The sequence below is a fragment of the Ochotona princeps genome, chromosome 2, assembly GCF_030435755.1.
Source record: "Ochotona princeps isolate mOchPri1 chromosome 2, mOchPri1.hap1, whole genome shotgun sequence".
Classification (NCBI taxonomy): Eukaryota; Metazoa; Chordata; class Mammalia; order Lagomorpha; family Ochotonidae; genus Ochotona; species Ochotona princeps.
Genome location: NC_080833.1, coordinates 161,523,837 through 161,546,334, shown reverse-complemented (window position 1 = coordinate 161,546,334; position 22,498 = coordinate 161,523,837). Strand labels below are relative to the sequence as shown.

At 43.9% G+C, this 22,498-nt stretch overlaps 1 protein-coding gene across 1 annotated transcript in view; it reads left to right on the top strand.

Moving 5' to 3' along the window:
- Positions 1 to 21,667: 21,667 nt before the first annotated feature.
- TNR (tenascin R) overlaps positions 21,668 to 22,498 on the top strand; it is a 75,556-nt gene continuing 74,725 nt past the window's right edge. Inside the window, exon 1 of the mRNA XM_004596276.2 lies at positions 21,668 to 22,225. Coding sequence (XP_004596333.2) covers positions 21,727 to 22,225 — 499 coding nt within the window. The 5' untranslated portion in view covers positions 21,668 to 21,726. The remainder of the gene's footprint in view (positions 22,226 to 22,498) is intronic.

Sequence of the window (22,498 nt, the reverse complement as noted above, 5' to 3'; positions counted from 1 at the left end):
TGGCATACACTTCCTCTTACATAAAATGAGAATAGTGTGGCATGGAAGAAGACTCTTGAACTGCAAAGTCCAAATGCAACCGATAGCTGGATCATTATTCCTTGATATATGGCCAACATTTAATGTTGTGTCTGGTAGGTGTACATAAAAATGTGTGTTGAGTTGGGAGTTTGGTCTGCCACAATCCCATTACTGTGATGACTGAGTTCAACAGCTAGCTCTGCTCCTAATTCCAGATTTCTGTTAACGTGTGTCCTGGGAGATAGCAGGCAGTGGCTCAAGTAGCTGGGTTCATGACACTCTTGGGAGATCTGGATTGAGTTCCTGGCTCTTAGCTCCTGTTTGGCCTAGCTCTGGCAATTGCAGGAATTTAGGGAAGAGACCAGCAGATGGGAACTTTCTATTTCTTTAATACACACATTAATTTAAAACTTTAAAATTATACAAATTCATGTTAATTTGAATAAGCGTGGGATCTTAAACAATTGACTTCACTGCCTTGAGCTTTAGTGTTCTCATATGTAAAACAGAATTGATAACCATCTCAATTTCCAGAGTTGTTCAGAAAGTTAAGCCAATGTAGTAGGAAGCAAGTTTGTACTTTTCAGCCTGATGTAGATGTGCTGTCATCATCAGCAGTTAGAATTTGAAACATTACCCCAGACATTGACCTCATTCTCCTGGCCACACCTACACCACTGAGCACTTGACATGTAACCGGCCCTGTGCTATGAGTGTGAAATCCATGTCAGACTTTAAACACTTAATAGTTACGAAGAAAAATAGCACATCCATGATGTTCATGTGGATTTCACAGCAACATGAAAGTTTTAGCTTTATAAAATATTTGAGAAATGCAAAATATATCATAAATATTAGCTTTGTTTATATTTTATACTTACCTAAGTGACTACTAGAAAATCTAGAATTATCTTTGTAACTATCTTTCAGTGACCTGCATTAGATTTATTGGACAATGCAGCTCTAAAGCAGCAATTTTCACATTGCATTTTGTGATGTATTTGTGGGTTGGGAAACTGAGTGTTTTACTTCCCATACATCTTCGAAAGAGAATAGAATAAATAGATGTATGGCACTGAATAAAGGTAAATATTGTTTTGCAGAATTTCAATTTCAATTATAGATAGATTGCATTTATATGTTAGTTAGAAATTATAAATATTTTAGATAGTGAATTACAAAAGGAAAGTATATTTTTATAATCAATCTAATAAAGATATTTGAATGCCTTTTTCCTGAGTATCCAGCATCAATATCAGACCTTACCAAGTACCTGTGGTATCCAGCTGGATGAAGGAGGGGAGCAAACATGACCACACAGTACTCCATAATCCTGGCATCCCAGCATCCCAATATCCAAGTAAAGTAGCATCCTAGCAACTGGTATTCCGGCATCCTGGCATCCCAGTATTCCAACAATATCTCAGCATTTCAGCATTGCAATATTCCAGCATCCTTGGATGCAGGAAGTAATATTCTCACAGGCCAATTAGACCTCATGTTATTAATTTTAGAGAGATGTAATTCTTCCTTTGGCACATCCCTACATAGCAGGAAATGATCCTCTCCAGGCTATTCAGGGAATCCACAAACATTTCATCCTTGAAGCAATTAAATTAGAAAAATCCAATCACTGCACATTCCTGGAGGCTGACTCTCAAAGCAGCTTCCTTGGAGTCAAAGGCTGGGTTGAAGGCTGATGGAAGGCCAAACACAGCATTGCTGTAAACCATGACGTAGATGTTTGCGTCACTGGTGGCAGGGGCTGAGGCCCACGCAGAGTGGAGGTTCTAATCTCCACCACCCAGCGATGCAGGACCATAGCAGTCACAGAAGCTATGGTTCCCAGCATTGTGACACAGTTGCTGGCCCCAACACTGCACTGGAACTTGAGTACAAACTTAGCTTATTCACCACTACAGTACAAAGGCCAGAGCCAGCTTCCCAAGCCCCAGTCCACAGAGATGCTGAAAAAAAAAAAATGCTGTTTTTGTGAATTCGAGTATGGTGGCCACAGAGATGTAAGGGGAGAAGGATGCAAACACACTCCTTTGCTGCCAGCTGCTGACATCATCACTAAAGACCATACACACAGCTTATGAGGACACTGCTGCTGCAGCTGACACCACATGTTTGGATAAAAACCACTGCAGTCCATTCTCATGTAATACCCCAGAGCACTTGTATCAGCTACCCCTGATGACAAGAGTTCAAAAGGCTTGACTCATAGCACTTCAATAGACTTGGTCATTTGGATGAAGACTTTGTTAGAACATCCAAAGACCACTTATTTTGTGCTGAATACTCAATACCTATCATATATTAAATGCTTAATGCAACCCTGTGGTCTCAATATCATTTTCACATCCGTACATAGGTGGGGAAACTGAGGTTCATGCTAGAGCAGTCAGACTCGATTCCAGGTCCATGGTCATGCTCCTATATCACCATTTCATTACTTCATGTATCCTTCAAACAAGATCTTAGAAAATGGGTTGATGAGCTCAACCTGATATCCACAAATCTACGTCCTGGGGCCTCTGTGACAATTACTCCCCACATCTCTGCAAAAGGGACGTCCTCTGTGACGTTTGTAGATGCAGTACTCTAGAGAGAGGTGTGTGGTCTGAATGGATATTTCTTGCTTGCTCTTCCTGTCCTGAAGCTCCTTCTGAGCACCACCTGCAGACAGAAGCCAACAGCTCTATCTTCTGTTCACTCCTGGTCACTGTTCCCACCTGACACCCATGGTGCTTGAATAACTCTGAAGAGGGAGGGAGATGAAAACTGGAGACGGAGGGACCAGCCCCACACACCGTTAAATTGGCTCAGTCTTGGTCTCCAGATATCTGAAATCTGCTAGAATTTCTCCGGAGCTTTACATCCACCTGCCTGAGGACCCTGCTGTCCAGATGGGTCAACATGATAGAGTTGGGGAGGGAGCAGACCTTGTCTGCCACAGGACTGACTCATCAGGACCATAACGAAAAGGTTCCTCACAATGGCTAAGGGTTCAGACTCAGCTCTGCACTCAGGCTAATGAGATCTATGGAGAGAAAACAGCAGGTCAACTTGCTGACACATCTCATGGCTCCACAAGTTAGACACATGCTTGGGTCCAGTGTAGAGCACAAAATAGGGGAGTTGTCTCTCTGCCGGTATATGCCCAGATCACCACCACTGCCACTAGGCCTGGGATCACCTGGCCTGCTTCATACATCAGCCTGTCTGCTGCCAGGCACCCAGTCAGCTTTCCAGGTCACCCAGATCAGGGCAGTCACTGCACAGTACCTCCCTATTGAGAACAGACCTAAAACATCTGTTCCAAGTAGGCTACCAACTCAATTATTGAAATAAACTCAAAAAATTGGGAAGAAATGTCCCCATATCAATGACTTTAAGTTTACATTAAAAATTGCTTTTTTATATGTTTTAATTATTCTATTATGAACATACATTGCTTTTGTATTTTTAGGATTTATTTGTTTGAGAGACAGAGCAACATGGAACGGAAATTGAGAAACAAATATTACACCCACCGATTCACACTGTGTTTCTGCACTGGCCAGGGCTGGGGCAGCCTGAAGCCAGGACCCCAGAACTCCATTTTGGCCTCTCACACAGGTGGCAGTCATATGCTGCTTTCTCAGGAGCATTAGCAGGAATGTGGATCAGAAGTGGAGCATATGGAAGTCAAATCAGTGCTCCAGTACAGGATGATTAAGTTACAGCCAGCAGCTTAATCCATGCACACAATGCTGATAGTTTATCTGATCAGCGAATATTTTTTCTTAAAAATATACACCTACTATCTTGGTTTCAGGCCATTGGTGAGCGTATTCTTACTCCCAAGGTCTCTGGTGTGTACCTTAACCTCTGGAGCAATGGATTTGTGTCCTAGTTCTGTTGGTGTGCCTGTTCGTCCTTCGGCTCTTATTACCATGGCTCTAATCCCACTTTAAGAACTTCAACTGACCCTGGACATACTGCCTTGTGATTTAGGACACAATACCTGAGACCAGCTCAGGCCGTTATTGTGGTTGCCAGTTCTGAAAGCTGGGAAGCACTTGTGTAGCAGCTAGACATCCAGGGAAGGACCTCTTGCTGGATGGTAACATGGAGGAGGGCAAACTTGCTGGCAGACGTCTCTCTTCCTCTTTGTTTTTAAGATGAATTTGTTTATTTACAAGGAAAAGTTTCAGAAAGAGAGAGAGCAAATAAAGAAAGAGATCTTCCTTCCAATAGCTCATTCCCCCAAGGCTGGCCCTGGCTGAAGCCAGGAGCCTGAATCTGAAACTCCATCTAGCACTCCGCATTAGTGCAGGGGTCCAAATACTTAGGTCACTTTGCACTGCCCTCCCAGGCACGTTGTCAGGAAGCTGAAAGGTGGAACAGCTGGGACTCAAACCAATGCCCATATTGAATGTCAGCATTGTAGGCAACAGTTTAACCTGTTACGCCACAAGGAAGAACTACTCTTCCTCTTCTTCTTTTTACACACACACACATATTATATCTTCATTGGAAACAGAAACATTAATATCACAGAGTGAAAAAATTTATGGCAATGATTATAATGTGAGAAAGAATATATTATAATTTACGTTATGATTCAGTAAAGCAATATTTGTAACTATATATCAAATCAGTTGACAGTCACACAATTTTTGTATTCTATGTTTATATTAACTTCCAAAAATGACAGAAAACATGTTGTATTTGTCTTTTGTGGTTTGACTTGATTTCAGTTGGCATAATGATCTTCTGTTGCATCTATTTTGCTATAAATTTCAGAAATTCATTCTTCTTTATGGTGAGTAATAGTCCACAATAAATCTACATCCTATCGTCTTTGGTCATCAGTTCGAGACATGCAGATTGCTTCTTTGTATCTTGTGACCTGGGCTGTTTAAGCATGGGATACAGGCTGACTTCATTTCCTTTAGCTATACTCCCAGGGGTGGGATAGCTGAATCATCTGGTAAATCTGTTTTTTGTTTTCTGAAGAATTTCAGTACTGTTTTCCATAATGGCTGCAGAACTGTTCGTTCCTATCAGCAGTGTATTACAGTCTTTTCCTCATCAACCTCACCAGTATTCATTATTTTGTGATTTTGGGATGGTAGCCATTTTAACTGGAGTGAGATGCTATCTGATTGTAGTTTTTATTTTCATTCCCCTGATGGATAGTTATCCTTCATATTTTTTCACATCTGTATTTTGTGTTTCAGGTTTTTTTTACAAATGCCTGTTCATGACCTTCTCACGTTTCTTATCTGGGTCATTTATTTTGTTGTCATTGCATTTTTTAGCCCATTAGCTGAGTGAATAGCTACAACCCCTGGTGTCCCTCTGGTTTCCTAAAGTCATATTTCAGGCATCACATAGCCCAGGAATACTTTAGGAATCTTGTGATTCTTAGGAGTCTGGGGTCCCAATTTATACTCTCATCAACCTCACCCCAGAACTGAGTATTCCCCGAGGGCGGTTGATCATCTTTGTGAAAAAGTAGCACTTACCTACAACTGTGGATCAAGAAGAAACCTCACAAAGCCACCATGGCTTTTGCCACTCTGTTATCCACAAATCCCCAGTTCTAGTCTGTTTGGTAATTATTTTCCATGGAGAGCTGACCCACCATTCTCTCTGCACCCGTGCTAATGCCAAAATTGAGAGACAGACAAGGGAAGATGATTCTGAAGATGCTGTCCCATTAAAAACAAACAAACAAACAAAATTCTGACCTATACATAAGTGGAAACCATGTGCTTCTTTGTATTTCAACTGGCAGCTAGCCCAGTACATTCCCATCCATGGTGGACCACTGCATAATCTATGTAGTCAATAAGATACTTTCACATTCCTACTTTACAAATAAGTAAATTGATGCAGCGAATAAAGCCTCTGTTTGGGGTGCTACATCTTACTATTGGAGGATGAATTTGAGTCCCAGCCGTTGCTTGGATGGCAACAAATGATGACCCAAGTCCTTGGATCCCTGTCATCCACATGAAAGTCCCAGATGGAGTTTCAGGCTCCTGAATTGAGCTTGGCCTATCCCTAGCTATTGCAAACACTTGGGAGTAAATCCACAGATGCAAATCTCTCTTTTTCTGTTGCTCCGCCTTTCAAATAAATAAATAAATCTTAAAAGCAAATCATTCTGAAATTAAGAGACCTACCTATGGTCTAGCTTGCAGTCTACAACCTCCATCAGTTCCAAGGGAAAGGAATCCTATGTGACATTCTTTTGCTTTCAGAAGAAGACAAGTAAATTTTTGAGGGACCAAGGTCAATAACAAGAAACAATGCGGCAGGTGGAATTCATCAATGAAAAATGGGAGGTGACCTGTACTTCTGAGCTCTCAGTGAGAGAAGCTGGAAGGAGTGGGAGGAGGCAGGACATTTATTATCTTAATAAGAAACTTCTGATAGCCAGAAAGACAGTGTATTCCAGTCCTCTCTGGGTCACCCCACAACTCACTCCAGATGCAGCAGAGGAAAAAAAAATCCAGAAATTTTGAAGCCAGGAATGGCCAATGTGCAGGAAATCACATCAATGTGGCCAAATTACATCTATGTACAAATACAAAAGCATTTCGAAAATGTCGTGGAGAGTAGGATTTCAAGGTAAGTTTATACTTTTTAAATCTTTTGAAATTCATTCACAGAAAGCATCTTCAGAAAATTCAAGGAAAACACGTATTATGACAAAACCACGCATGGGGCTCAACTGTTTTTGTGCTGCAATAAACTCTTCTATTTCCATAAACTTTTTAAAAGTATCCTCAACTATGTATGTGTTTAGAAAGAGAGGGAGTGGATCTACTGCACTTGTAGCTTTGTGCCAGGTGCTGGTTGATCAGAGCATGTGATTATAAAATTTCAACCCTACAATCAAGGGTGAAGCAAACAAGTGAGCAGGTAGCTGTGATCACAGACGATGCTAGAGCTCTGGAAAGGAGAAAATCATCATGATTCTTTCTCCTAAGAAGGCTTCCCAGATACATTGGATATATCCCTTGGTGCTCCAGGAAGACAACCTACTTGGGTTTGAATCCTGAAGTCCTTGCTGGAGACTTTGTGATTTTTAGGTAACTCAACCTCTCTAGGCTTTGGCTTGCACAAATATAAAATGAGGACGACAACAGTGTTTTGTATGGCTGCTGTGAGAATTAAATGAGTAAATATAAAGTTTTTATCAGACTGTGTGACATGTGTCTGGACTATGTAGGGATCAGTTAGAGAAAAGTCCTCTTTTCCTCCATGGTGCCCTGCCCTCAGCATTACCTCACCAAGGAAAATGCAAAAACTCTGGGTCATGCAATTATATCTGATCAACTAAGCCTAAAGGCAGTGGGAGCTTTCCCTTTCCAATCAAATGCAACCTATCCATGCAAACACAGCCACCAGGTTCATATTTTCAGTCTTCCAGGAAAAGCCCAACAACCTTTTTATTCTGGAGAAAGGCAATAAATATTCATTGTTGACTTCATATTGTAGATTTCTCTTGCAGATCCAAAGTCTGGAGCATTGCAGACGCATGTGTGGGTCTAGAATACTGAAGGTAGAATACTCCAGAACTGCACAAGGACATGTCACTGTCTTCCTCATAATTATCTTCAAACACAGCCCTTGGTAAATAAGGCATGGAAAATAATCAGAGCCCTTTAGTAAATAGCTCACCTGCTTTGGGCTTTCCATTTAGTGAATCAAGGCTGTGTCTTGGCTCAGCAGGGGGAACATTTTTATAATGATTTCCCTGCAGGAATCCTGTCTGATAATGCAAACTAGAATCAGAAGCGTAGGTTTTCCCATCACAAACTCCATGGAAAGGATCAAGTTTTCAGTTGTTGCTAGGGATATCTGAGCCCCTTGAGGCACAGTCATCCAACTCAGGGGCAGGAGAGTTGCTGAGCAAAAGTCATTAGTGAGAGGCAGAACATGGCTCTGTGCACTGGGAGTGCAGGCTTCTCTGCTCATTCCTTTCTTACCTGGCTGCCAGACCCCTCCTCCACTGCCAGCTCTGCAGCTGGGATCAGTAATGGTGACCCACTACCCCACCTGGGAGCTGCTCCCTTAAAAGCACCTGTATGTATCCAGAGTAGTGAAAAAAAGATGGAAATAAAAATGCATGAACAAATGAACGTGTGTCTTTCTCCAGGCTCCCTGTGAATAAAACAAACCTAAGATATGTACTGAAATCATTTTGCACTGTGAATTTCTCAGAGATAGCATGAATTCCTCAGAAAGCTTGACTTCTATTAAACACCACCCCTGTGGCCTGTTACTCATTGGAATGAGCCTTAGTTTGATCATTTGTAAAGTGGAGCGATGTGCAAACTTAGGTATTCGACAGAATTGGTAGGAGTATCCACCCAGATGCTTCATGGAAACATCATGGGAATCATAACGACCTAGATGAACTCCAGGGGTTCTGTGGCTCTCACTCACTCTAATGCTTTCTGAAGGGGAAAAAACAGGAAGATCAGTGTGAGAAAAAAAGGTTAAAACCTTTTACAGACAATGAATTTTCTCGACTTTAGCATGAAGTCACACAGAACCATGTCCACAGTTAGGTTAGTTGAAGGCAGTTGTTAAAAAATAATATGTCACTGTTATTGACAGTGGAAGAAGGCCTACTTGAGTCTATATAGGTTTTTGGAAGACATTAATTCTTTTTTGATGTGAGGTTTGTATTACTTTGGCATTTGACTACTGAGGGAATGAAAGAGATAAGGAGAAAGGTAATTTTAAGCAGAATTTGAGATAGAAGGATACAGACCTTTCCCGGAAATCAGGTCTCTGTGGGTCCCCACAGGACTGAGTACTGGGAGGCCTCAGGCCCACAGAGGAAGTCAGATGTATTGGAAGGCCACAGGTCCACTGAGTAGGGCAGGTTTCTAGGGTCAGAAGCAGCACAGCTGTTACCAGACTCAGGCACAAAAGAAGTGAGGAGTGTGGGTAAGATGTTAGCAGAACCTGGGAAGGGAGTTTATCATTGGGAGCCAAGCCACTGAGCAGCGAAGGGTACCTCCAGCCCTGGGCATCCTCCCAGAGAGGCAACCAGGCTCTCGTCCTCCTCAAGGCTCCAACAGGGTCTCCCTTTCACAATGGAAGACTCCCAGACACAACAACCTCCAAGGAAAGGAAGGAGGGAGGCAGGGGTGGACACAGCACCTTGAGGGCCAGACACAGTTGGATGCAGCGAGGGAAGGCAAAAGAAAGTGCATGTGGGTAGAGGCCACACTATGCACCAGGCATTTCCAAAACCCACCACCAATCTGGAACCTTACAGAGCGTACATGAACTCTGGGAACCCTCAAAATGTGCTCTGCTTATCAAGACACCAATAGCACCCCATCCTAGCCCTTTCCAAGTCATCTGAACTCTTAATTCATCAGAAAGGCAGCTGTGTGTAGCTAAATTGTCAATTCTTGTCCTTATTCAGATTAAAATCATTTAAAAGTCCAGTATTTTATAACGCACATACTGGGTCTGGCAGTTAATAAAACAATGTTTGAATTCCAGGAGTGCCCCATTTAGCAATAACGAGTAAAGATGATGCAGTGCAACTTAATGAAGAGCAAAATGCATTTTGTCGAGAAAGAGAGTGAGAGAAAAGAAATTTAAGGGATTATGTAGCCTGAAAAACGACTCTGGGAAGTAATGAGGAAGGTTAATCTGAACCTCACCAGCTAAGTAACTGCAAAATAAGCTTAATGGCAGACAATAACATCGATTCATTTTTCAAGTTGGAATTCATCTTTGGGGACAATTACAACTATAAATGTTAAAAAGTTTCTGAATCATGCCATGCCTTGTTGAAAAACTTGAAGATGGCAGGCTTTTCACCTAGTGGTTAAGATGCCAGTTAAAACAACCATGTCCCATATCAGATTGCCGGGTCTGGATACCCAGCTCAAGCTTCAGACTCCAGCTCCCTGCCCGTGTGGGCCCTGGGAGACAACAGTCATGGTTCATGTGGCTGGATACCTGGATTGAGCTCCGGCTCAAAGCTTTGGCCACAATTTGGGGCCATTGCAAGCATTCATGGAGTGAACCAATGCATTGAAGCATTGTATTGCTCAATCTCTGCCTCTATAACTGTGTGTGTGTCCCCTTCTGGTTTTGAAATAAATTAAACTAAGCCATTGATGACTCACAAATGTACAGATACAAAGCAAACGTCTGAAAATGCTGACCAGGGCGCTCTGCCATCTTCATTCCTGAAAACAAACACTCCTGTGCTCTGTCACTCCGGGAACCCCACCCTTCCCCAAGCATGATTTTCCCCAATCTCTACTCCTCACCCACTTCAGCACCGTTTCCATTGCGTCTTCCTCAGAAAGGCTCCTCTCATTCTTCAAGACTCGCCTGAAAGGCTACCTTTCCCTGGCCTTTCCCTAGAGAGTCTTGCTTCCTTTTGCTGAGCTTGCAGAGAAATTTCCCCTGTCTCTAACGGGGCACTGCTCGTGGACTGCTGTTCATTCCTGTGGTGTGTCCAGCTTTCTCCAGCTGCACAACATGCTACCTGGGATTCCTCCAGACTGCCTCTGCCAGCTCGGAAGGCACCTGTGCTGGGTACTGGCATGCAGTGTGAAACAGAATTTAAATAAGAATTTAAATAAGCTGTGCTCCACGTGCCAGCACTCTCAGAGCGTCCTCAAGTTTCAGGTAGACAATTATGCCATTTCATGCCCTAAGAGATATAATTCACTCGCTTGTAGTCTTTGGGTCAGGGTGGTGCTCTTTCATGCTCTGAAAGATATATTTTACACAATGAAGTAAATAATTCCTTCAGATCACTAGAGCTGAACTTTAATAAGTTGCCACCTCCAACATACAAGTCATCTGAAGAAACTAATGACTAACCAATATGAAAGCAATTATTCAGCTCCTGCTGGAAGGATCAACTCTAATATATTTATGTCAAATCATTGGAAACAGTATGAATTTGATACTTGAGGCTGTCATTGGGTATTTTTAGAACAGATCAATCTATCTGGTATGCTGGTTGTAAGCTATTATAATTTTTTCAAAGATGACTACTCCTGAGATTTGTTAGTTTCTAATGGGTTTATATGTCCTAAATATCAGGCGATCATTTCTTACATTTATAGGTATAATTAACTTGAGAAAGTTTTGAGCTTACATTTATAAATTTGTACAGCTCTGAGTCACAACCCTGGCACTGGTCCATGCACATCAAGCTTTGGTGACCCCTACCATAAATAACGGGCACCCACAAAAGATGCGTTTGCATTATTTTCATAATCTGAATTAATTTTAAGCCTTCAGACTTCCTTACATTTGGTCTTGAGATCCCAGGTAACTCTGCCTTTTTACTCTGCCTTTTTCTCCCTTTCCCTAGCAGCTCCCCAGCCCTCAGCTACCTTCCAACCCTGGCCCCATGTGGACTCAGAACCCACCTCTTGAGGAAGCCCTCACTGGTCCTGTCTTGCACACTGACCTCTACTCACCTTTAGAATGCCTGTGGGCACTCCTGGATTTAAGACTTTAAAACAGACAGGCTTGCTTTGCCCTTCAGTCATGTGTGTCTTTGTTTTCTCTGCAGAGGGCACACCTCATGAGGGCAGATATTTCTCAGACTCCAGACTGTTGCATGGTATACCTTGGGTAGCAGATGGAAACCATCAGTTGGGGCTACAATCAGGCTGGCAAGCTTTCTTGCAAAGGAAATTTCTTCATGGTTTTATTAAACACAAAGAAGAAAAACATGAACAATTATATGATACTTAAGAAGAATAACTGAACAGCAAACAGTGACATGCTATGTCCCCAAACTTAAGAAACAGAGAAAAAAAATAGATGTTAATGGCAGCAAAAGGTCAGCTTCCCAGAGGAAGTTTTGGCCACAAATGGTGGAGATTGATTAGGAATTCATTATTTATGTTCTACAAACTTCCGAAGGACACAGGCATCTGATGGAGGAAGATCAGTATCCCCTACGAAATTACAAATCTAGAAATATTACTCAGGTCTTATCTTGGATCTCAGTGACTTACTCTGTGTACTGAAGCAAATAATTTCCATATGTTAAGCCTTATCTGCAAAATGGAAGCAATAAATAATCCACTGACTGTTGTCAGGTGGCATGGAGCCACATATATCTAGACACATACACACACATTTGTGCAGATGTATGTGTGTATGTGTGTGTATGCCCTGAGCAGTCCTACACAGACACCAAAATTTGTCTCTAAAATTTTAACAACTTCTCACAAAGTTCATGTGGAAACCTAGATCACACATCACAACATTCTAGGGCAAATACTCTCCAAATTGTTACATGTAAACCACTATGGTTACACGAGTATGCCAGCTCTTTGGGGGTGGCTTACAAAGAAATTTTAGGTATCTTTTGTCTGTGAGATAATATCAGCTAGAAACAAACATAGCTGTCTTATTAGACATGATTTCATGGGTATTTTGCCTAGGGCAAAGCCAAAAATAGTTTATTAGTTTTTAAGATTTGTATATTTTTATTTGAAAGGCAGACTCACAGAGAGAGGGGAGACAGAGATCTTCCATCTGGTGGTTCACTCCCCAGATGGCCCAATGGCTCCAGAGCTTCCTCCTGGTCTACAACATGGGCTTTTTGCTGCTTTTACAGTTATGTTAGCAGAGAGCTGGAACAGAAGTTTAGCAGCCAGGACTTGAACTGATGGATGCCCATTAATGTGCTGGTACCACAGGTGGAGCTTAACCCACTATGCCACAATGCCAATCCTTATTAATGCTTTAAATAGAAAAAGTAAAATAAAATTTTTATTAAAGTTACAAAGTAGATTTTCTATCTGCCATTGTTATCTAGAAAGAAAATAGGCAAGATCTGCCTCACTCCCACTAGATGTACTGGCCAGTATGAATCCAAACCCGGACGGCCTCACTTTTACTTCGAGTCACGCAATTTGTATCCCTTCTGGGTATCACCACTCCCTTCATTGGTATTCAAGACTCTATTTTTCAGACGAAGGAGTTACTTTGAGAGGTCAAGTCAATTAAAGTTCTCCAAAATAGTACAAGACAAAACCAGAGAACAAGATCAGAAGCCAGATTCCACATCCTGGCCTCCATGACTTTGCTGATCCACAGTGCCACAAAAGCCATGAGCATCCTGTGCTGAAGACAGGTGCCAGGAGATGATCACAGATCCCTTAAGTCTGAATGGAAGACCCCTCCCTAAGACGTCCAGGCAGAGGCACATTCAAGTGTACATGGTGGGGGGGGGGGCAACTGGGCCTGGTGCAAGACACTGTCCCACCCAGGCCCTACACTTCATCCTCCACTCCACTCCACGTACTGGCTGACGGCTCCGGGCCAACCACAGAGTCCTGTCTTCCAGGAGTTTTCTGCCCTCAGGTTCTTTTCAGAAATCTGACAGGCCCAATAAAGTCCCAGAGCTGATGGAGACGAGCCTGCCCTGCCTTCTCCCAGCAGCCAGCCTCGTGCTGCCACCACTGACACAATGGGGCCGGCTGGAATCACATTACACCCTCTCCTTTCATAATTACCCTCTTTCTCCAAGTGACAGAGCATCCCAATGGCAGGGAAGGAACTATTTTTAACTAATTCAAACTTTAAAAAAAAAAAAAAAAAGGAGTGTCATTTTCCACCGATATGTTCTGGTTTATAAATTGAGCCAAGGAACAGAGTGGGAACCAAGATAGGCTGAAGGTAGAAAATCCAAACAGAGCCCTGGCACCTGCCCTCATCCACCCCCCTTCCTGCCAGCGGCCTCACACTGGGTTCTTCTTCCTCTTCCTCTTGCGTGCATTTCGCCTCATATCTCATATTTCTTGTTTCCAGAAGAGAAGAAAAAGAAGAGGCTGGTTCCCAATGCAGGCCTGGGTGCTCCTCTTCCTCCCCTTCGTCTCCTCCATCCTCCCTCACATCCCGCCCCCCGCAACTTCTGAGCCCATTCCCTTTCTTCTTCTCCAGTCTGTGATAGTTGAGAACAACCAAAAGCATCAAAAATCTCTTCATGGCTGCCACAGCGGCATAGCACACTAATCCTCTGCTTGTTGTGGGCATCAGTTCATGTCTTTATAGGTTCACTTCTGAGCCAGCTCCTTGCTTATAGCCTGGTAAAGCAGTAAGGATGATTCAAGTCCCTGGGCCCCTGCACCCATTTTGGAGACCTGCAGGAAGCTCCTGGCTCCTGGTTTCAGATCAGCTCAGCTCCAGCCATTGCAGCCATTTGTGGAGTGAGCTTGTAGATAGAAGATCTCTCTCTCTGTTTGTCTCTCTCTGTGTGTCTCTGTCCCTGCCTCCCTCCTCTCTGTAAATCTGCCTTTTAAATATTTTTAAATCTTAAAAAAAATTTTTTTGAGTGAAAGAAACAAAGCCAGAGGAGTGTGTGCAGGGGAGGGGAAGAGAAAGGAAAGCCCCCAGGAAACAGCTCTGTTCCTGGTGCTGCTGGTGCTGATGGTGCTGGTAGTGGTGGTGGGCGGCATGCACATAGCTTAGCTTATTGGAGCTCATTTATGAAACTAAAAATGAAAACTTCCTCTCACTCCCAAGCTGAGGTGACCCTGGTCTCCTTGCAGGAGCGGCCGCAGCCCCAAATCAGCCTGAAGGACTGTGCTGTTCTCCAGCTCTTACAAATGCTCACACACACATGTCTGATTCTGGCCATGATAACTATGTTGATAAAGCAGCTGGAGTGGAGGAAATGAATCAACGGAAGTTCACGGGTTTCTTGAGTATCAGTCTGTCGAGCTGCCATGACTCTCTTGCACTCTCGTTTGTAGGGTCACTAGCTCTCTGTCTCGCTCACATCTGCGAGGACATACTGGCTGTTGGGTGTGTTGTCTTCCACCCAGTCTGAGCTCTCCCTCTCTCTCTCTGCTCAGCTCTGCCTGTCTCATCAGCCAAGCACTCATCCATGTTCTTTCCCCAAACCCTCTGCTTCATCTCTCTCTTCTTTCTCTGATTTCCCCATCGTAGGCAGCATGACAGCTGTCGTGATAAAACACCATGGATTGGGTTACTTGTCAACAAATGCAATCTATTTGTCAGTATCCTAGAGACCGGGAGTACTAGAGTCTGTGAGAGCTGCTCTCTGGCTGTTCAGTGCTGCCTTCTAGTTATGTCCTCTCAGGAGGGAGCGAGGAAGGGAGCTCCTTGGGGACCGTTTTTGTGGGGCATGTATCCCAAGGGGGCTCCACTCCCAGAACCCAGTCACCTCCCAAGGGTCCCTGACTCCTAACATCGTCGTCTTGTGGGTGAAGACATTTAAACCTGGAATTAAATGGAGACAGGGAAGGCACAAGCATTCGGACCATAGCACCATCCGTTTATTTCTTTAACTGGCCCATTTGAGTTCTAGTCCTGGAGGCTTACCACTCCTACTCTGATGATCCAACTGAGATGCCAGAAGTCAGTGAGGCGAGAAGAGGAAGCTGTACTTGCCACCATGAGTCTCCAAGGTTGCCTCTGGAGACAAAGCAATGGCATCTGGTTTGCACAAGCACCCACCATCTTATACTAAGGCATCAGACCAGGCCATGCTGAGGGAAGCTGTAAAGCTGTGCCCACCGCCATCACTGGAGATGTCACAGAGGGAGAGCAGTCAGCGTTCTCTACAGCACAGACCAATAAGCAGCGAGTGTAGAGGTTGAAACCAGGAAACACAGTGTACAGGAACCCAAGAGAGAAAGGCCACTTTGAAGTCATTATGAAGTGACGTGAGCTGAGTGAAACTGAGGGCACAACCATTAGGAAGGCATTAGGTAATGAGGTTTCATTGTCCTTCCGCCTTCAGCGGAGGTGAAGCTGAGGTGAGCAGGGAGCCTGTCGTGCCATTCATCCCACCCTCCTTGCCTTCTCCAGAAAAGCAAAGTGAGACAGAAACAGAGAGGTTGTGGTACTGTTGGCAGTGGTTTGGGCAGAGCTGAGCAGACACACACCAAGAAGGGACTCGGAGAAGAGAAGGAAGCTGAAGGGGTCCCATGGCAAAGCCTAGTTTTCTATGACAGCTGGTTCCATAGAGGATTGTCCCAGGGCAAATTCAAAAAACATGTTGCATTTCTGCTAGAACCCGGTTTCCTGGCTTCAAATTGATCCTGGCACAAAGTGGAGCCTAGACATTTTTAAATTAAAAAACCATCAGAAAAACCATCCCTCAAGGAGGAGAGACTAAAGTAATTTCTGGGGAATGAGCCAGGATTTGTGGAGAAAAAAAATATTCAGCTAAAAGTCATTGCTGTCAGGAAGTCCTAAATCTGAACCCGGGAGAGAGTGTTGATACATGTGAGCTCCAAGTCTTTTGCGTGAGAGCAGTGTGTGGTTACTAATTAAAGCAGGCTGAAAAACAGCAGCTAAAAACATAGGCTCTGGTCAGCAAGATCTGGGGTCAGCCTTGGTTCCTGAGCTCATTATCTGTGCAATCTTGGTCAAGTTCCTTGGCCTTTCCTGGAGCTCATTTTCTCTGTATTCAATAATGCAAGTGAAAGAGAAAGCCTCCTATCATAGCGAGGTCGCAGTGGAGCCCACTGGTTGTTCGCAGCAAGGGTGAGCTGACTCATGCGTGCCCTTTTCTGGCTGATTGATACTCCTTTCTGACTGGCTGGTGTCAGAGCTGTGCCAGTGCCATACAGACCTTCATCCTTAAGTATGTCACTGCACCTTACAACCCTACGGTTGCTGTGAGGAAAAATTAAAAAAAAAGCACAATGATTAATTTGACAAAACTGCATGTGGCATTTGTTATGAATTGAATTACGTCCCCCATGGAAGAAAAGGCTGAAGGCCTATCCTCCAGTACCTTGGAGAGCGACCTCAGTTGGAATATAGGATTATTGCAGCGACAATTAGCTGAACTGAGATGAGCTCACTCTGCCTAGAGGAGGCCTGCAGTCCAACATGACTAGTGAGATCACAAGAAGATAGCCACTTGAAGCCACCAGGAAGACTCAAAGTGAAATCAGAGACAAAGACTGCAGAGATGCATCTAAACACCTGGGAATGACAGCGGTTGCCAGCCATCCCTTGGAGCTCGAACACAGGTGGTAAACAGGTCCTTCCTTGGAGCTCTATGAAGGAGCAACCCCGTGGACACCTGCAGTTTGGACTTCAACCCTCTAGAACTAGAAAAGAGTAGAGTGCTTTGGCTTTAAATCACCAAGTCTGTGGTCATTTTGATAAAAACATAGAGTATAAATGCACAAAACGTCAGGAAGAGACGGGCTTAATGTTCCTGTCTGATGCTTGATGACCCTTTTCAGCATTTTCACCAAGCAATATCTCAGCTTGTACCTGAATACCACCATTGCCCAAGGACTCAGGACCTCTCAGAACAGCCCAGCTGCTCTCACTTTCAAAAGGGCTATTCTTAATATTGGGCCAATGTTTGTGTCCCTGAAGATTCCTCCCTGGGACCCTCTGTCATAGAAAGGTCCGATCCCTTTGCATTTATTAGCCCTCCAAATACTTTGCATCCATGAATAAGTCAAGCTTCTGCGCACATGAGTTTTAGCAAGTGCAATTTCTTCTGCGTGGAATGAATTTCTGCCTTCTCTACCTAAGAAGTAAGCCATTAAAATTTGGTTCAATATTATCTCCTGAGAGGCTTTGTTATGCTGGGGGCGGGGGGAAGCAATGCCAAATGTGTGCTTCAGAAACCTATTATTTTTCTCTCTCTTGCACACATCCATTATCAGGTGGTAGGGAAATCCTGTGTATCTTTGTCAATCAGACTCAGGCTGACAAAGCAACCACCATCTAGAACACAGTCAGTCATCACAGGAGGGAAAAAGGGCTGGAGGGGTCTGTCCTCAACAACTGAGCTCCCAACCTAAATATGACCCCATTGTTCTCTCTCACAACTCGTTGGCCTCGACTAGCCAGGGTGGGGCTGGGAAATGAGGTCCTATTGCACTTTTTGAACGCCAAGGTCAGACATGCTTCACACTTAGCACCCAACTGCTCTTTGACACTTTTCTGCCTGAGCAGAGTCATTTGGAATTACAAGTGTGTGAGTTCAGCAATGGCTACTACTATTGTCATGGCAGTTACTTTGTTTTCATCTCCTTCGGGAGACAGAATTGTCGAAGGACTGGGACTGAAGCGTAGTGAGTGCTACTGATACGCGGATGTATCTGTGAACAGTGGCCACATGGCCCCCTTCCAGGGGTTTTGCAAGGCCATCTGTGATCCTGCCACCACTGTTCCTCTGAGCTCATCTCCCATGTTTGTTCCGCAGCTTGACCCCAGCAGTACTCTTGCTCAGGCTCATGGCCAGCTCCTGCCTCACAGCCCCACACTGTCTGTTCTCGGTGACAGGGTTCTGCTCCCTCCAGTGTTTGCTGGTTCTCCTCCCCATTTCAGACAAGGCTCTGCTCAGTGGTCACCTTCCAGAGGAGGGCTTCTCCCCCATGCTCTATGCTCTATAAACCATCACCACAACTCTGTTGCTTGATTAACATCCTTGCTTCCTCGGTTTCTTTCATTTTCTTCCTAACAGATACCACTACCTGACAGGCGTGCACAACTGTGTGTTACCTTATCATATATTAAATATCATGCATTATGTTTCGTGTGATAGTTACATATGATGACATAAATGATCGTCTTTAATGTTTGTTTATTTTCTGTCCCTCACCCCCACCCTGCTGCCTATTCACACACTGGAATGTGATCTCAGTGAATAAGAGGTACCAGTGTGTAGTTGGTACTCAGAAAGTACCTGTCAAAGAATGAATGATCAAGAGCCAAACGTGTCTCCTGTGTCTTCACATCTCTGACCCAAAATGAAAAATCCCTCCCTCTCACACAACAAGATCTGAGCCTCTTCAACATGCCAGCCACCCACAAGTGATCGATGGCTCATGCAGCTCAGAGCAGAATAACATCTTGTTTATCCTTGATTCCATATTTCAATTATTAATGTCTGCATTTAAACAAGACTTGGGGGTTAAAAATCATACTATACCTGACTCATAATAAATTTAGTTCTTGACTAAAAACCTGTTTGTTTTTCATACATAAAGCTGTACCTGTCCCTCTCTATAATTCTGCATTTATTGCTTTGAACCTATGTGTTGGATCTAGCATCTTGCCCTCTTAACTTTGCTGTCTTTTGCTTTCCTTTTCATTTACTGTATTATTTATTCTTCCACTTGCTTGCTGATTATCTTATTGTATTATTTATCCTTCTACTTGTTTACTGATTATCTGCTATGTGTAAAAAGCTATGAAAAGTGTTTTTGAAATGTTGTATGAATAGTTCTACAATTCCCAGAAATAAAAAGTTTGTTAGCAATGCCAGTCTGCATGAGATAAGCAAGCTCTAGTTCAGCACTAGGTGACTAAGGCCTCTTCCTTGTGTGAGTGGCTGGAAGACCAAGCCTAGCAAGCTTTCAATGACAGGACAGAAGAGACACTCCAAGGGTGCAATGTCCAGAGTCCCTGCCAGTGGAGGGACAGTAGAGCCTTGGGTGAGAGGAACCTTGAGAAGAGCTTGTAGTTATAAAAGACAGCTGGTTTAGGGATCACTCCAAGGTTCATGGCTCTCACTGTGACCAGTGGATCACCACACCCACATTTCTCCAGGCACCTCATCCATCTTTAGATAACGATATGCTAAGGGTTAAGATTTCCTGCTGCCCGTTAGTGGGTAAGATGTGTCATACATCCCAACAATTTCAGGGCATTCCTGGAACAGGAAAGGAACCGGAACAATTGTTCTATTTGTCTGAAAACCATACAAATTATTTTAGTTAGTGCTGGGTACAAGATATGTATCATACGGTTAATGACTCAGTCATAACTCCAACCCTATACAGCAGATGCTATTATTATCTCCACCTCGCAGATGGGGAAACTGAGGCACAGAGCAGGTTTTGGGGTTTTTTTTAAGATATTCCCACAGCAAGAAAGTGGATGTGCTTAAGTTTGAACCTGGGTAGAATGGCTCAGGTGACCGTGGTCTAAGCAGATCTGCACTGCTCTGTTTCTTCTCCATACTAAAAAGAGACAGAGTACAATCATGTATAATATAAGGATGAGTACTAAGGTACGGTGTTTATGCTTATCACTAATGTAGGGTGTACCTATTAAAATCATTCTTTCAATAAGGTACAGAATTGACATTGAAGTAAACAGTGAAAAACTTGGAAATAATGGGGAGGAATTAAATGAATTGAAAGAAGGATTCCACCTTTGGTTCAATGAGTGCTTCTTCATTGATTCATCTGTATGCTCATCCTTTCCTATACCTGTCCATTCATTTATATAACAACTGTCCACTAAGCACTTTCACTGTCTTACATGGAGAAACAGGCAAAAGACGCCCATGGTCTAGCATGGTAAGTACTGTATGAGGAAAACTCACAGAAGCAGAGAGTAATTCAGGGTGCCTTGGGAGACTAGCAGAGAGGACAGAAAAAGATGAGGAAAGAATGCTTCATGGAGGAAGGAAAATTAACTCTGGCCCTTACAAAGTTTTCTAATCTCATTATCAAAGAAAAATCTAGAATTTACTGTCTCCATGCAAAAGATACAAGTTCCTGTTCAAGAAAAGGAATGGATCACAATGGTTAAGAGCATGGGCTTTCAAGCCAGTCCGGCCTGCATTCAAATCTTCACTATGATAGGCAGAATTCGCTCCATAACTACTTTAGGATGGGAATGACCCACAGGCCCCATTGCAGGGTTGTGTGAAGGGTCAAGTGCAATTGTATGTGAGGTGCACAGCACAGTCTGTACCCTGGGCTCACACAGTAAATGTTCTCTTTTTTATAGACTTGTGTTTCAGTTCTCCTGCTTCCTGTTCCTCCACAATCCCAGCAGCCTTAGTATTGCTTCTAGAGACAAACACTGTCAATCTTTTTCCTCTTCTGTATCAGGACTCAAAAGAAAATACAATTTTTCTAAAACTGATTTATGGCACCATGAATTTGTTGTGCTCAGTGGTTCTTGGTGACAAGATAACCAACAGAGGAGTTAATTCATTATTTTGGCAATTTAAACAAGACCTCAAAAGAAAGGCACCCTGTGGTCACAGAGCAGTAAAATTCCACTAATGAGAAGATTAAAGGAAAGTACAGCTCACACTGTCCCAGATAATCACAATTGTACCCAAGGACTAATATGAATGACAAATACCTGGAACTGTATCATTTGCCTGGCTGATTGTTCTGAAGTCAACCTATATGAACAGATGAACTTAGGGGAGTTAAGGAACAAACTATATTGACGTGGCTGATAGAGCCCCTTCATAATTAGTATCAGAAGGAACGTGAGAGTGCACATGAATCTCCATGGTCTCCTTCATCCTAATACTCCCTCCGATGTACACAGAAGCTCTGTGCCTCTTGCCTAGCCCAAGTCCCCTCCACCTAGTTCCAGCATGTCCTTGAGAAGCCACTGGCCCTCCATGGAGGCCACAATCATGTATTCTACAAAAGGCTCTGATGAAAACAAAATGGCCTGAGAATGGCCTTCTGTGGAAGCAGTGTTTGTTTTCAGGAAGTCCTCTAGGGAGTAGATCCTAGGCCTTTGTCACCTTGGTAACCAATGATTCTTCCCACAGTTCCTCTCCCTAATGAATGAGAACACAGTCAGTGCCAAGGGGGGAGTCTCAGAGGTTGTCTCACTTCTGTTTCTCTTGCAGATTCCTGCAACTCCATGCTGTGTGCTTCAGGCTGGCCTTGAACTTGGAGCTCTAGCAGAGAGAGGATGGGGGTGGATGGGGAAACAGCGGCCCTGAAGAACATGCTCATCAGTGTCAACCTGATCCTTTTGGGCTCTATGCTCAAGCCCTTGGAATGTCAGCTGGAGGTCACCACCGAGAGGGTGCAGGGACAGGCAGCGGAGGAAGAAGGAGGTGTCTCCAGTTATAATGCATCCAGCAAAGAGCAGCCTGTGGTCTTCAACCATGTGTACAACATTAATGTGCCTCTGGACAGCCTCTGCTCCTCCGGGCTCGAGGCTTCGGCTGAGCAGGAAGTGAGTGACGAAGACGAGACTCTAGCAGAGTACACCGGGCAGACTTCAGACCACGAGAGCCAAGTCACCTTCACCCACAGGATCCACCTTCCCAAAAAGGCCTGCCCATGTGCAGGCTCAGCACAGGTGCTGCAGGAGCTGCTGAGCAGGATAGAGATGCTGGAGAGGGAAGTGTCGGTGCTGCGGGACCAATGCAACGCCAATTGCTGCCCCGAGAGTGCCGCCACAGGTAGAGTCTGGGGTCTCAAGAGGGGAAGGAGAGGGCTGAACAGAGAGGGAGAATGAGAGTAACACACTCCTTGTGAAAGACAGCTCCTTTTCACATGACTGCTGAAAGAAAAATGACCCAAGTCTTCAGCTCCCAGTTAATACATGTGTTTCTAAGACCTAAACGCAGCCCTTCCCGGGGGACTCACTTCAGGGAATCTCAATGCTGCTCAGCCAGTCTGAAATATATTAACCTGATTTTGGGGGGACGAGTCAGGTAACAGTGCATCGGTTC